We start from the raw sequence: 14,038 nt of genomic DNA on the forward strand, positions 1-14,038 counted from the left end.
TCGCTCCTCTCTCGCTCGCTCCTCTCTCGCTCGCTCCTCTCTCTCTTTCGCTCGCTCGCTCCTCTCTCTCTTTCGCTCGCTCGCTCCTCTCTCTCTCGCTCCTCTCTCTCGCTCCTCTCTCTCGCTCCTCTCTCTCGCTCGCTCCTCTCTCTCGCTCCTCTCTACTCTTGCTCGCTCGCTCGCTCCTCTCTCCTCTCGCTCGCTCCTCTCTCCTCTCGCTCGCTCCTCTCTCCTCTCGCTCGCTCCTCTCTCCTCTCGCTCGCTCCTCTCTCCTCTCGCTCGCCAGCTCTCTCCTCTCGCTCGCCAGCTCGCTCCTCTCGCTCGCCAGCTCGCTCCTCACACGCTCTCTTGCTCGCTCCTCACACGCTCTCTTGCTCGCTCCTCACACGCTCTCTTGCTCGCTCCTCACACGCTCTCTTGCTCGCTCCTCTCTCTCTCGCCCTCTCTCACACGCTCTCTTGCTCGCTCCTCTCTCTCTCGCCCTCTCTCACACGCTCTCTCTCAACCACTTTTTCTCCCTCTTTTCTGTGCAGCAGCTGCGGTCCCTTCACCAGACCCTTAACGCTGATGGGACAGTCAGTCCGCTGAGCCTCTACACGTCCCCCTCGCTGCCTAACATCTCCCTGGGCCTGCCAGCCAACTCGCACCTCACCGTGAGTACCGAAACTCTGAACACTAGAAACTAGGGATAGGCATGAGTACTCGAACAGACGCCATCTTTAACCAGAAATCAAAAGGTTGTCTTGAAGACAACATTAATTTGCTTTGACTCTAGTGTTCCATTTGTACATGTGCATTTGCGGGGCACAACAAAAAGAAAACCAAGCTAAGCATCACACAGTTCTTCTCCCTAAATTCTCTTTCCCCTCCTTGTCTCACTCACTCAGTTGTGTTCCGACCGCTCCCTCTACACGCTCCCGTTAGGCCTACAGAAACAAATGCCTATTAAAAACCTATCTAACTGATGGGATACACAAGCTTCATTCCTTGCCAAATGACGACAGTTTTATCACAAATTCTTAATGGACTGCTTGGCTGAAGTAGGGAAATATGTTCCAACAACGAGCGCTGCAGTTTTGGAAAGATTGTGTCCTGTCTATTTTCCACTTGTGCTACTTTGTGAATGCCATTTAGAATTGGTTAGCCTAGGCCTTCTCACCAAACAGATGTCATGGCCATAATTCATCCCCATGCAGTATTCAATATGGAATTGTTAATCCATTTGGAAAATTCCAAAGAACAGGCAGAATAAACAAAATTGAACGTCTGTATATGGAAAAGACAGGTTTTGGTTTGTAACTCGGAAAAAATGATTTCACCTCGTCGCCAAATTGAGCCCCGTTTTTAAATGATCACTCTGAGAATGACTGTTCCAGACGTGAGATCACTTTGTACCGGAAACTTTTTTTCATTTGGAAAAATATTCTGTTCTATATTATTTAGTTATTTTACCTGTTACAATAAAATATGTCTCTTGATCGTGATAAGGGTTTGGGAAATAAGAGCTATTTGCCTGCTGAAATAACAAAACAAAGCTATGCCATTGCACAGCCATAGGCTTCTACAAGCCCCACTGTTGAGGTTGCTTTTTGAAGATTGTGTTCCATAATATAAATAATTGATATTATGGTTTCAATAAATTAACTTTAAATAGCAAAAAAAGAATATGTATGTGTATCTCTCTCAGCAAAAAAAGAAATGTCCCTTTTTCAGAACCCTGTCTTTCAAAGATGATTCTTAAAAATCCAAATAACTTCACAGATCTTCAATGTAAAGGGTTTAAACACTGTTTCCCATGCTTGTTCAATGAACCATAAACAATTCATGAACATGCACCTGTGGAACGGTCATTAAGACACTAACAGCTTACAGACGGTAGGCAATTAAGGTCACAGTGGGGCAAAAAAGTATTTAGTCAGCCACCAATTGTGCAAGTTCTCCCACTTAAAAAGATGAGGCCTGTAATTTTCATCATAGGTACACTTCAACTATGACGGACAAAATGAGAAAAAAAATCCAGAAAATCACATTGTAGGATTTATTTGCAATTTATGGTGGAAAATAAGTATTTGTTGGTCACCTACAAACAAGCAAGATTTCTGTCTCTCACAGACCTGTAACTTATTATTTAAGAGGCTCCTCTGTCCTCCACTCGTTACCTGTATTAATGGCACCTGTTTGAACTTGTTATCAGTATAAAAGACACCTGTCCACAATCTCAAACAGTCACACTCCAAACTCCACTATGGCCAAGACCAAAGAGCTGTCAAAGGACACCAGAAACAAAATTGTAGACCTGCACCAGGCTGAGAAGACTGAATCTGCAATAGGTAAGCAGCTTGGTTTGAAGAAATCAACTGTGGGAGCAATTATTAGGAAATGGAAGACATACAAGACCACTGATAATCTCCCTCTGTCTGGGGCTCCACGCAAGATCTCACCCCGTGGGGTCAAAATGATCACAAGAACGGTGAGCAAAAATCCCAGAACCACACGGGGGGACCTAGTGAATGACCTGCAGAGAGCTAGGACCAAAGTAACAAAGCCTACCATCAGTAACACACTACGCAGCCAGGGAGTCAAATCCTGCAGTGCCAGACGTGTCCCCCTGCTTAAGCCAGTACATGTCCAGGCCCGTCTGAAGTTTGCTAGAGAGCATTTGGATGATCCAGAAGAAGATTGGGAGAATGTCATATGGTCAGATGAAACCAAAATATAACTTTTTGGTAAAAACTCAACTTGTCGTGTTTGGAGGACAAAGAAAGCTGAGTTGCATCCAAAGAACACCATACCTACTGTGAAGCATGGGGGTGGAGACATCATGCTTTTGGGCTGTTTTTCTGCAAAGGGACCAGGACGACTGATCCGTGTAAAGGAAAGAATGAATGGGGCCATGTATCGTGAGATTGAGTGAAAACCTCCTTCCATCAGCAAGGGCATTGAAGATGAAACGTGGCTGGGTCTTTCACTGAGGCCTGTACTCTGGAGCGGGATCGATGTGGAGGGTCCGTCATGGTCTGGGGCGGTGTGTCACAGCATCATCGGACTGAGCTTGTTGTCATTGCAGGCAATCACAATGCTGTGTTACAGGCAAGACATCCTCCTCCCTCATGTGGTACCCTTCCTGCAGGCTCATCATGACATGACCCTCCAGCATGACAATGCCACCATACTGCTCGTTCTGTGCGTGATTTCCTGCAAGACAGGAATGTCAGTGTTCTGCCATGGTCAGCGAAGAGCCCGGATCTCAATCCCATTGAGCACCTCTGGGACCTGTTAGATTGGAGGGTGAGGGCTAGGGCCATTCCCCCCCAGAAATGTCCAGGAACTTGCAGGTGCCTTGGTGGAAGAGTGGGGTCACATCTCACAGCAAGAACTGGCAAATCGGGTGCAGTCCATGAGGAGGAGATTCACTGCAGTACTTAATGCAGCTGGTGGCCACACCAGATACTGACTTACTTTTGACCCCCCTTTGTTCAGGGACACATTCAATTTCTGTTAAGTCACATGTATGTGGAACTTGTTCAGTTTGTCTCAGTTGTTGAATCTTGTTATGTTCATACAAATATTTACACATGTTAAGTTTCCTGAAAATAAACGCAGTTGACAGTGTGAGGACTTTCTTTTTTTTGCTGAGTGTGTGTGTGAGGCAATTTAGCAATTAAGATTTTTATCTGTAATGGTTATAATAAATTTGCCATAGCTGCTGTTCTAGTTCTAATTTAAGAGTGAAAAACTCACACAACTATGACAAGCTCAAATCAAGTTTATTCACCCAATGAGTCAGACAGATGAACAGACAGACGTGTGTGTGTGTGTGTGTATACCCCAATTTAGGTGAAGTCTCTTCCTTCCCTCTAAACATTACATTTTTTGCTAGGCTCGAAGTTAAGTGATGTGGTTAATAAACTGTTCCTTCTCCCTTACCCTGACCTGACCTCGACCCCCATTCCTCACTAATCCACAGCTCTCCACCCTTATCAGTGACCACAACCATGTGATTGCCTTTCCTTAACTCAGTACATTCCAAGCCCCTGGCTCATATTAAACCTTAATTGACTCCACCATATACATTTCTCCTACATATAACCATTAATTTCTGGTGTAACAACCAGACTGTGGCCCTTCACCTTTCCATAGGATACTTGATGATTAACAATATTTCAAGTTTAGAAGTCAGAACCCGTCACTGTTGGCATAAAGGTAAATGTGCACATATTTTTTTTCCAGTGCGGGCCTTGTGTTCTAAAAATAGCTTATTTTAATATTTTTTTAAGTACTCGTAAAAAAACTGCCTGAACCTGCTCCATCCCACTGAGTTGAGGTCAAATAGAAACCAGCACACACTCCCCTGAACCAGAGTTGTCATCTGATGTAGAAATTCTGACTTAGTTAACCCCCCTTCCATCCTCAGGCCAATCAGAAGCTATTGCAGGAGGCGGAGAGGCAGGCCATCCAGACCATGCGTCAGGGTGGGGCTCTGACGGGCAAGTTTGTCAGCACCTCGTCCCTGCCGGCATCATGCCTGCCACCTGGGATGCAACACGACTTAGACTCCACCCAGGCCCCCAACAGCCACAGCAGTCACTCCTCCCTACTGCAGCACGTCCTCCTGCTGGAGCAGGCCCGCCAGCAGAGTGCCCTCCTCTCAGGTACATCTACCAACATATATTTATACTCGTATATCCCTGCCAGCAGAGCGTCCTACTTGCAGGTAAATATAGATTCAAATACATACGGCCTCTTCTGAAATACGTCTCTCTGACTCTTCCTCCCTCCAGTCCCCATGTATGGTCAGTCGCCGTTGGTGACGGGGGACCGGGTGTCCAACAGTATGCGCACGGTGAACAAGCTACCACGCCACCGGCCCCTGAGCCGCACACAGTCTGCACCCCTCCCCCAGAGCCCCCAGGCCCTGCAGCAGCTCGTCATGCAGCAGCAGCACCAGCACTTCCTGGAGAAGCAGAAGCAGTACCAGCTCAACAAGGTAGGGGGTGCCACAAGGAACACTACTACAATATTAGAGGTTATGGTTGTGTTTGCAGGTAAAAAAAAAAAGTATTGTATGCCATTTGACTGGACTGAGGGGGGTGTAGTATACTGTACATGTAGCAGGGAGAGTTAGACACTGCTATCTGTCAACCACACCAGATTCTGTCAAAAGGGGTGGAGCTTCCTCGCCAACCGCCCACCCACCCTGAGGAGACAGAGGAGGAGCTCACAGAGACACAGGAGATGCAGGAGGAGGGGGCGGAGTCTGAGCGTCTGGGGGAGGGTCGTCCTCAGGAGCAGAGGCTCCAGAAGGAAGAGTCGGGGGAGACGTCACCCCCCTCAGAACGCCTGCTGACCCCCCTGAAGGGCGAGAGTACAGAGAGCGACCTGGAGGAAGAGGATGATGAAGACGAGGCCATCGAGCTGAGGGAGTGTGATGAGGAGGGCGTACCTTACGGCCAAGTAAATACTGCATTTTTTAAAAGACATTTTGCATTTAATTTTACTTTGATAGAGAGAGAAACTTGCAGGGCAATACATGTTTTTAACACTAAGAAGACTTTCTGTAAGAAAATCAGAGAGCCAATAAGAGGTGCAAATTGTTTATTTATAAACCATGAGTTTTGTCTTTCCTTGTAATATGATTAATTCTGCTGGAATCAAATCAAAGTTTATTGGTGTTATAGCGGGTGCAATGAAATGCTTGTTACTTGCTCCTAACAGTGCAGCAAGAATATTCAGACCCCTTTCGTTGTTGACCTTCCCAAATCTGTTTCGGGGACGTCTGTCTGATGACTAAACCTAGTGACTTGATTCATCATTGTACCTCTTATAATGGGCCATTTATGACTTAATGGCAAGAAACTGTCTAGAATGACCAATCACTCCAGGGAGGGGTGTAGATTGCAGAAATGACCTACCAAAAGATCAGTAGCAAAGGCTATGCAGTTGAAAAGGTAGGAACGTCATCATTAGCCATGTGGCTACATAGATTGGCGTTCACACCCAGTTCGAGTGGTGGGTTGAGTTTTGCGGGGGCCTGGTGATTTAGAAAAGGGTATCCCCTCTTGGAGGGCAAAGTGGCTGCGCTGTGCGAGGCATCATCATCATGGCTCCCTACAGAAGAACGAGAGCCTTAATTCCCACCCACCTGTGAGTCATCCATTGCACTTAGCAGGAAATAAAGGAACAAGCTCTCGAGAATGAATCGCCTGCAGTTCTTTCAGAAATTACCAAGAGGATAAGCAGCTCCAGTTAAAAGTTGTTAAACAAAAGTTGCGAAAGGGCAAGTGGACGATTAAAAAAAATATACATAAATGAATTACTACAGGTAATTAAGATGGATTGAATTTGGATTGAACTGTCATTGGCCGAGACAGACTCAGTAGTTGATGACATGCATTTGGATCCTCATCAGAGCCTCATACTCTTTTTTGAGGACCTAAACATTACAATATAATACAGTAAACGGCCACAGTTGGCTATGTTGCTGTTGGTTGTCATATTTGTCTCAAAATTATGGTCATTGACAGCAATTAATACATAACGTTAAAAAGAGGTGAAAAATAATGGAAATGTTTTGTGGTCACGTTCCTCTAAGAAATGCTGTTTGTGCGTTGGAGGCAGGAAGAACCAATGCAGCGAGGGAGATTATAAAATAAACCTCTCTCTCCTACTCCCACACACCATTGACAAAAAATATCAGAGGAGAGAAAAGCATCAGAATTCGGGCTGTGTCTTCTCCCCCTCGATGCGCGCTCACACACCCTCCCTCCCCTGCCCTTGCTGCTTTTTCTCATTTCAGTGAATGGACTCATCTGTGACTCATCTCTCCTTGGTGAATCATTCCCCTCTCCCGCCCACCCCCGCCCTTCTCTCCCCCCTCTCTTCACCATGCCAGCCCTTTTCTCACCCCTTTTCCCCCTACACTTTACACCAATTCACCACCCACCAGGGAGGTAGGCTGCTGCAGTACTATTTATGTTGTGATGGGCTAGGGGGATAGGAGTTTAGGGTATGGGGGCCATAGGGAGGGAGCATGGGTGTATGCAGTCATTCTGTAGAGACGACATCCTCAAAAACCTATTTTGGCATTTGAGTCAGTGACACGGAAGGCCCCCCCCCCTACACACACAGCCTCCCTGCTGAACTTTTTTTCCCTCTGACTCTGCTCTACTTGTCTGCTGTGGTGCCTTGAATACAAATGGATCTGAGCCGCCCTCTACAATGGAAAGACATGGGAAGCGAAAAGACAGTGAGAGAGACTCATAAGAGAGCCCGCATTGCCTTAGGATCTCTCATTTAAAAAAGGGTTAGCAAGGTGTGGGCCTGCCGGACGTGTGTGTGTGTGTTCGCGTCCGCGAGTGTAAACTCAGCTCCCATCTCAAGGTCTTGAAACAAACCGTCCGCAGTTTTTAAAAAAGATACATGTGAACCTTGTCATTTGATCTCTGTTAGAAGGAGCATCTATCACGTTAGATTTTTCCTAGAGCTCACACAGCTCCTGTCTGGATGTGTAGTGCTTCTCCCATTGACAGAAAGCAGAGCCCCGTTAGCTCAGCCACTGTTTACAGCTGGGAAATTGTCAGAGTAGTCTTTTGGCTGTTGGGAAGGCTCGGTCCTTGTCCTGCCCTGCCTTTTGAGGCTCGTATGGGGATAAGTGTTTGCCTTTGGGTTTCTACCCAGGGCCCATGTTTAGTCTATAACAGGCTTAATTTAGCTCCACCTCCCTCCCATTTTCCCCTTGTTCCATTGGCCTGAGGTGGTAGCTTCAGTTTGCAGCTATTGTGAAATGTCACTTCTCTCTCAAGGTTGCAGTATTTCTGATGTAAACAATGAAAGCCACAGAGCTGATTTTATATAGTAAGTCCATTCCCTCACACTGAAGTCCAGTCAGTGTCTCATGATGAGACATTATTCAAATCTTTAGTTGGTATTCAAAATGTCTCTCTTTGTTATTTTGTCCCCAATTTTTTTTTTCTTTTTTTTCCCACCAGCATCACCTGCAACAGCTCAATGTGTTCCAGGCATCCCTGTCCATTTCGGGCATGCCCCACAGACCTCTGGGAAGGGCCCAGTCCTCCCCTGCCACTGCCAGCGTCAAGGGGGCTCCCATGGGTGAGGTTCCCATCAAGCACCTCTTCACTACAGGTACGCTTCTTTTGGTTTTTGGAACAGATGACATACAAAGTGAGACGATCAGGACCTATTGAACAATATGAAAGAAGCTGTCTCCTTAGTTATCTATCTGAATCGCTGTATTTTTTTTGTCATAGTGGTAGATAGTAGAGCTTTAGCAATAAATCCCTATTAGTTAAACACTAACGAAAGCCATTGGCCTTTAGAGATAAGACACTTTCAGAAAACACTTCCCTAGCCAGTCCATGGTCAAATGGCCCTTCAGAATAGGACGTGTTGACTAAGTCAATGGTTCCCAAACTGTGGGGCGTGGCGAGGGGTCGGCAGGAACTCAGTCCGGCTTTCAACTTACGCTTGAAAGTTGTAATAGTAGAATGCACAAGGTGCAATTTCGAAATTGGGTAGTGTATCATCAGTTCCTCTTGTCATGTCAGTGATTGCATACCTTAGAGAGCTATTTATAACATTTCAGAAATGTCCAGATCAGCTAATGTTTTATTTCGTTTTTTTAGCCCATAGATATTGTTGTACTTTTTTTAGTCACTCTACTACCACGAATACACATTAGAAATCTATAGAATTGCTTTAAAACGGAAATTGTCTTTGCAACCAATAACAAAATGTGTAGAATTGCGGGAAATAAGCGTTAAATAGATGTGGTTGGGGGAGTGGGATGTTTCCCAATGCTGGAAGGGGGCCCCCCTGAGTGAAAAAGTTTAGGAACCCCTGTACTAAGTGATGAGTCCAATAAGGGCTGCCTGGGTGTAATTATTTCAGCAGAGAAAATAATATCAAAAGCCTACAGGGTTGGATCTGATGAAACCAGGATGGCAGGATGACATGGAGCCATCCTCCACCATGGAATAATTAACATCTCCAAAGGTCCTAAAATGAAAAAATACATTTGAGATGACGATGATGATCTTATGCTCTGACCTGCTTGGTAATGGGGTCACCATTTTGTTCTGAGAGAGAAGTTGGAGAGAGGTTGCCCTGTGCTTGGTCTTCTTCCTACCCTGCCTTGAAAAGCTACATTTTTCTTCTTTCTTTCTTTCTTTCTTTCTTTCTTTCCATCTTTCTCTTGCACTCTTTCTCTCTCCCTCCTCTCTTTTTCTCTTTTTCTCTCTGCCTCTCCTATCATCTCCTTCTCAGGGTTGGTGTACGACACCTTTATGCTGAAGCACCAGTGTATGTGTGGGAACACCCACATCCACCCAGAACACGCCGGCCGCATCCAGAGTGTGTGGTCCCGGCTGCAGGAGACTGGGCTCCTGGGCCGCTGTGAGGTGAGGGCACCCTGCAGACTACAGCTAGAATAGCGACCAGCTCCGTTCCATATTTCCAAGAGAATTTCTTCTCAGTAACTTAAACAAGCGAGTGGTGGAGATGAGAATGAGCTTTATCCATTATTAGTTCAAGTTCATTTTAAAAATCACGTCCCAATTAGCAATACAACATAACCCTGAATGAAATTGATGCATTGTGTGTTTTCCTTTACTGTGTACAGAGGATTCGGGGGAGGAAGGCCACGTTGGATGAGATCCAGACTGTGCATTCAGAATACCACACACTGCTGTATGGAACCAGTCCCCTCAACAGACAGAAACTAGACAGCAAGAAGCTCTTGGGTGCCTAACCTCATCTCATGTCTTTACGCCTCAGATATATTTGTGTGTGAGAACCCATGCATGTGTGTTTCCCTAGCCATTTTGCTCGAATGGTGGAAACAATATTTGCCCCAAGCATCCTTGAAAGTAGTTACTTCCCCTCTCCTCTCCATCCACCCACACACACACTCACACGCAGTCAGGTGGATTGTTTGAAGGCTCAGCTCCCTGACAGGCGCAGGAGGGTATTTTTAGACCTGCTGGTCGAGGGGAAAGGGCCCCAGACGCCCGTCCACCCCCGTCTGGGTGACTCATAGCTAGGCTGGGTCTCATAGAAGAGGGGGGGGGTTACTGGATCAGCTGCAAAACAGCACTGCAGTGACTGAGCCGTCGACTACACACACACTTCAAAGTGAGTTCACTCTGTGTGGTGCTGAGCAGAACTGGACTTGCAGACATTGATGGTAAAAAAAACAACTATTAAACCGTGCATTCGGGAAGTATTCAGACCCCTTGACTTATTCCACATTATGCTATGTTACAGCCGTAATCTAAAATGGATTTTAAAAGCTTTTCATCAATCTACACACAATACTCCATAATGACAAAGCAAAAATGTATTTTATTTAAATTTTTGCAAAAAAGGATACCTTATTTACATAAGTATTCAGAGCCTTTGCTATGAAACTCAATTTAGCTCAGGTGCATCCTGTTTCCATTGATCATCCTTGAGATGTTTCTACAACTTGATTGGCGTCCACCTGTGGTAAATTTTAATTGATTGGACATGATTTAGAAAGGCACACACTTGTCTAGCTATATAAGGTCCCATAGTTGACAGTGCACGTCAGCAAAAACCTAGCCATGAGGTCGAAGGAATTGTCCGTAGAGCTCAGAGACAGGATTGTGTCGAGGCACACATCTGGGGAAGGGTACCAAAAAATGTCTGCAGCATTGAAGGTCCCCGAGAACACAGTGGCCATCATCATTCTTAATGGAAGAAGTTTGGAACCACTAAGACTCTGAGCTGGCTGCCCAGCCAAACTGAGCAATCTGGGGAGAAGAGCCTTGGTCAGGGAGGTAACCAAGAACCCAATGGTCACTCTGACAGAGCTCCAGATTTCCTCTGTGGAGATGGGAGAACCTTCCAGAAGGACAACCATCTCTGCAGCACTCCACATGTCCAACCAGCACTCCACCAATCAGGCCTTAATGGTAGAGTGGCCAGACTGAAGCCACATGATGATGGATGAATGGAGTGAAGTACAGAGATCCTTGATGAAATCCTGCTCAGGATCTCACTGGGGTGATGGTTCACCTTCCAACAGGACAACGACCCTAAGCACACAGCCAAGACAACGCAGCAGTGGCTTTGGGACAAGTCTCAATGTACTTGAGGGGCCCAGCCAGAGCCTGGACTTGAACTCGATCGATAATCTCTGGAGACCTGAAAATAGCTGTGCAGTGACGCTCCCCATCCAACCTGACAGAGCTTGAGAGGATCTGCAGAGAAGAGTGGGAGAAACTCCCCAAATACAGGTGTGCCAAGCTTGTAGCGTTATACTCAAGGCTGTAATCGTTGCCAAAGGTGCTTCAACTAAGTAAAGGGTTTGAATACTTACGTAAATGTGGTATTTCTGTTTTTTTTTAATCTATTTTCACAAATGTCAAACTGTTTTTGCTTTGTCATTAGGGGGTATTACATGTAGCATGATAAAGGAAAAAAAAACATTTAATCAATTTTAGAATTAAGGCTTTAACAAAATTTTGAAAAAGTCTAGGGGTTTGAATACTTTCCAAATGCACCGTATCCCGAGCATCTTGGGAAAATAACTCTCTGCTAGGAAGGCTAAAAGGTGTGTGTGATACAATGTTGAAATATGGCTAAATAGTGTTTAACTTATTTAAACTACAATCTAACCTTTGCTCCCTGTCCCCATTGGCTCCTTAAGGTCCAATCAGTCAGAAGATGTATGCTGTGTTGCCCTGTGGAGGCATTGGGGTGAGTCCTCTATCTATCCATCCATCCATTTAGAATGGAGTTACATTGACATTTTAGTTAGAGGTTGAGATTGGATAATAATACAGTTTCAGAAAATGTCATGCAGTTTAATTGTAGGATATTCATTCAACATAAGCAGCACAAAGCTGAGCATTACATCACCTACAGCAGTGTCATCATGTTATCAGTGTTAAAAGAACAGTAGCAGGGTGGGGATGAGTGTTCTCTATTGCCCTCTGCAGGTGGACAGTGACACTGTGTGGAACGAGATGCACTCCTCGGGCGCTGTCAGAATGGCTGTTGGCTGCGTCATCGAGCTGGCTTTCAAAGTGGCCGCCGGGGAACTGAAGGTAACATTACCAGCCCCTCTCCGTTCCACTACTGTTTGATTGAAAGTTGTCAGGGGCAACCTTGCACCTTAATTTAAAATGAACAATATGTAATAATCATGTAATATACCCTGTGGGTTTGTTCATGAGTGGACACAGTAGTACCCTGATCAATAAGCACTTAGTCACTTGATTTTGTTGATGGATAGGCCCTACTCAACATTTTCTCATGAACTGCTTCTCTCTCTCCTCTCCATTTCAGAACGGCTTTGCCGTGGTGCGTCCACCAGGCCATCACGCTGAGGAATCCACTGCCATGTGAGTACACCCAGGGAATCATGGGTAGAGCCGGGGCGGGGGAGTGGCTAGGGGGCTTCAAAGGAGTTGGTTGAAGTTCCATAGAGACATGGGGTGTGCGATGGTTGATACAATAATTGGTAAAAGCGTCCATTTTGAGTAGCTACTGGGCAGTGCCCTTAAACATTCTCCCTGTTTCTGCTGATAATTTATTTTAAAAAATTGTGTCTGTCATTGTCTGCAGGGGCTTCTGCTTCTTCAACTCAGTGGCCATCACAGCCAAGCTGCTACAGCAGAAACTAGGAGTGAGCAAGGTCCTCATCGTGGACTGGGTGAGTGGGAAGTATGTTGTTAGCGAGGCCCTATATGTGCTAGTGTCGTCATGATACCAAAATATATACCATATATTATGTGATCAATGCAGGTCATGTATTATTGTTCACATATCCGTTCTCTGTGTCCAGGATATTCACCATGGTAACGGGACACAGCAGGCTTTTTACAACGACCCCAATGTACTTTACATTTCCATGCATCGCTACGACGATGGAAACTTCTTCCCCGGCAGTGGGGCTCCTGAAGAGGTGGGGGTTGGACCTGGTGTTGGCTTCAACACAAACATCGCTTGGACAGGGGGCGTAGAACCGCCCATGGGTGACGTGGAGTACCTGACTGCCTTCAGGTGAACAGACGGTTGTTGGTCATTAGCTGAACGTGCAGCAACATTGGCACTGATCTTTCATTCATATGAACAGGCTCTGCTTATTTAGTGATTTCCACACTGCTTAGTTCTTGCAGATGATCTGGAAACGTTAGCAAATAAAATGTCGTTCTCCATCTTGTCTGTTAAACAGGACGGTGGTGATGCCCATAGCCAACGAGTTCTCCCCTGACGTGGTCCTAGTGTCCGCTGGGTTTGATGCCGTGGAGGGCCACCAGTCCCCTTTGGGAGGATACAATGTCACTGCTAAATGTAAGTTGAACATTACTCCGTCTTTACGTGTCAGTTTTTCTGCCAAGCCTTTTCCATAGTGTGTGCATTTATAGGAGGGTCCTCTAGCTAATTGTATATACACTACTACCCCCTGCTGGAAGAATAGTACTTAACCACTAGAAGAAACGCCAAGAGACTCCATAGGAATATTGAAGTGCCTGAATTATTTCCTATCACATGGGGCCTTTACTTCATAAACCTGCACAAAACTAAAATTCCTGTGCAGACCTCTCCTATTACATAAATTCATGATTTACTCAGAAGATTATACTCAGTACAGCATCAGTACAGTGTTGAACCATCCTCAGGTTTCGGCCACCTCACCAAGCAGCTGATGAAGCTGGCGGGGGGACGTGTGGTCCTGGCGCTGGAAGGAGGTCACGACCTCACGGCCATCTGTGATGCCTCCGAGTCCTGTGTGGCGGCCCTGCTCGGCGATGAGGTATGACATCATCTGCTATAGGAGGGGACAGTGGCGTGATGTCACACACTACATGTCATTTGGTAGAGATGGATGTAATTGTTCAGAGAGGAAATTCTTTGTTTTTACATCCCGATCTCTCTCACACTGTTTCTCTGTCAGTTGGACCCCCTGCCACAGGCTGTCCTGCAACAGAAGCCCTGTCCAAAAGCTGCTGCCTCTCTGGAGAGGGTCATCGAGATACAGAGTGCGTTAGTT

The 14,038-nt window shown here is 45.9% G+C and overlaps 1 protein-coding gene across 5 annotated transcripts in view; it reads left to right on the forward strand.

Moving 5' to 3' along the window:
• The window catches only part of LOC110538386 (histone deacetylase 5), an 80,186-nt gene that overhangs the window by 63,790 nt on the left and 2,358 nt on the right, over nucleotides 1–14,038 (forward strand). For 3 of the 5 annotated variants that reach the window (XM_021625178.2, XM_021625174.2, XM_021625176.2), the window contains 15 exons: nucleotides 534–653; nucleotides 4,415–4,652; nucleotides 4,782–4,987; nucleotides 5,152–5,454; nucleotides 7,989–8,142; nucleotides 9,283–9,416; nucleotides 9,638–9,758; nucleotides 11,690–11,739; nucleotides 11,982–12,089; nucleotides 12,331–12,386; nucleotides 12,610–12,697; nucleotides 12,830–13,047; nucleotides 13,220–13,338; nucleotides 13,668–13,801; nucleotides 13,943–14,027. In XM_021625178.2, the coding sequence (XP_021480853.2) occupies nucleotides 534–653; nucleotides 4,415–4,652; nucleotides 4,782–4,987; nucleotides 5,152–5,454; nucleotides 7,989–8,142; nucleotides 9,283–9,416; nucleotides 9,638–9,758; nucleotides 11,690–11,739; nucleotides 11,982–12,089; nucleotides 12,331–12,386; nucleotides 12,610–12,697; nucleotides 12,830–13,047; nucleotides 13,220–13,338; nucleotides 13,668–13,801; nucleotides 13,943–14,027 (2,134 nt within the window). The remainder of the gene's footprint in view (nucleotides 1–533; nucleotides 654–4,414; nucleotides 4,653–4,781; nucleotides 4,988–5,151; nucleotides 5,455–7,988; nucleotides 8,143–9,282; nucleotides 9,417–9,637; nucleotides 9,759–11,689; nucleotides 11,740–11,981; nucleotides 12,090–12,330; nucleotides 12,387–12,609; nucleotides 12,698–12,829; nucleotides 13,048–13,219; nucleotides 13,339–13,667; nucleotides 13,802–13,942; nucleotides 14,028–14,038) is intronic. The other 2 variants (XM_021625175.2, XM_021625177.2) reach the window with 1 other exon arrangement.

The sequence above is a fragment of the Oncorhynchus mykiss genome, chromosome 12, assembly GCF_013265735.2.
Source record: "Oncorhynchus mykiss isolate Arlee chromosome 12, USDA_OmykA_1.1, whole genome shotgun sequence".
In the NCBI taxonomy this organism is placed as follows: Eukaryota; Metazoa; Chordata; class Actinopteri; order Salmoniformes; family Salmonidae; genus Oncorhynchus; species Oncorhynchus mykiss.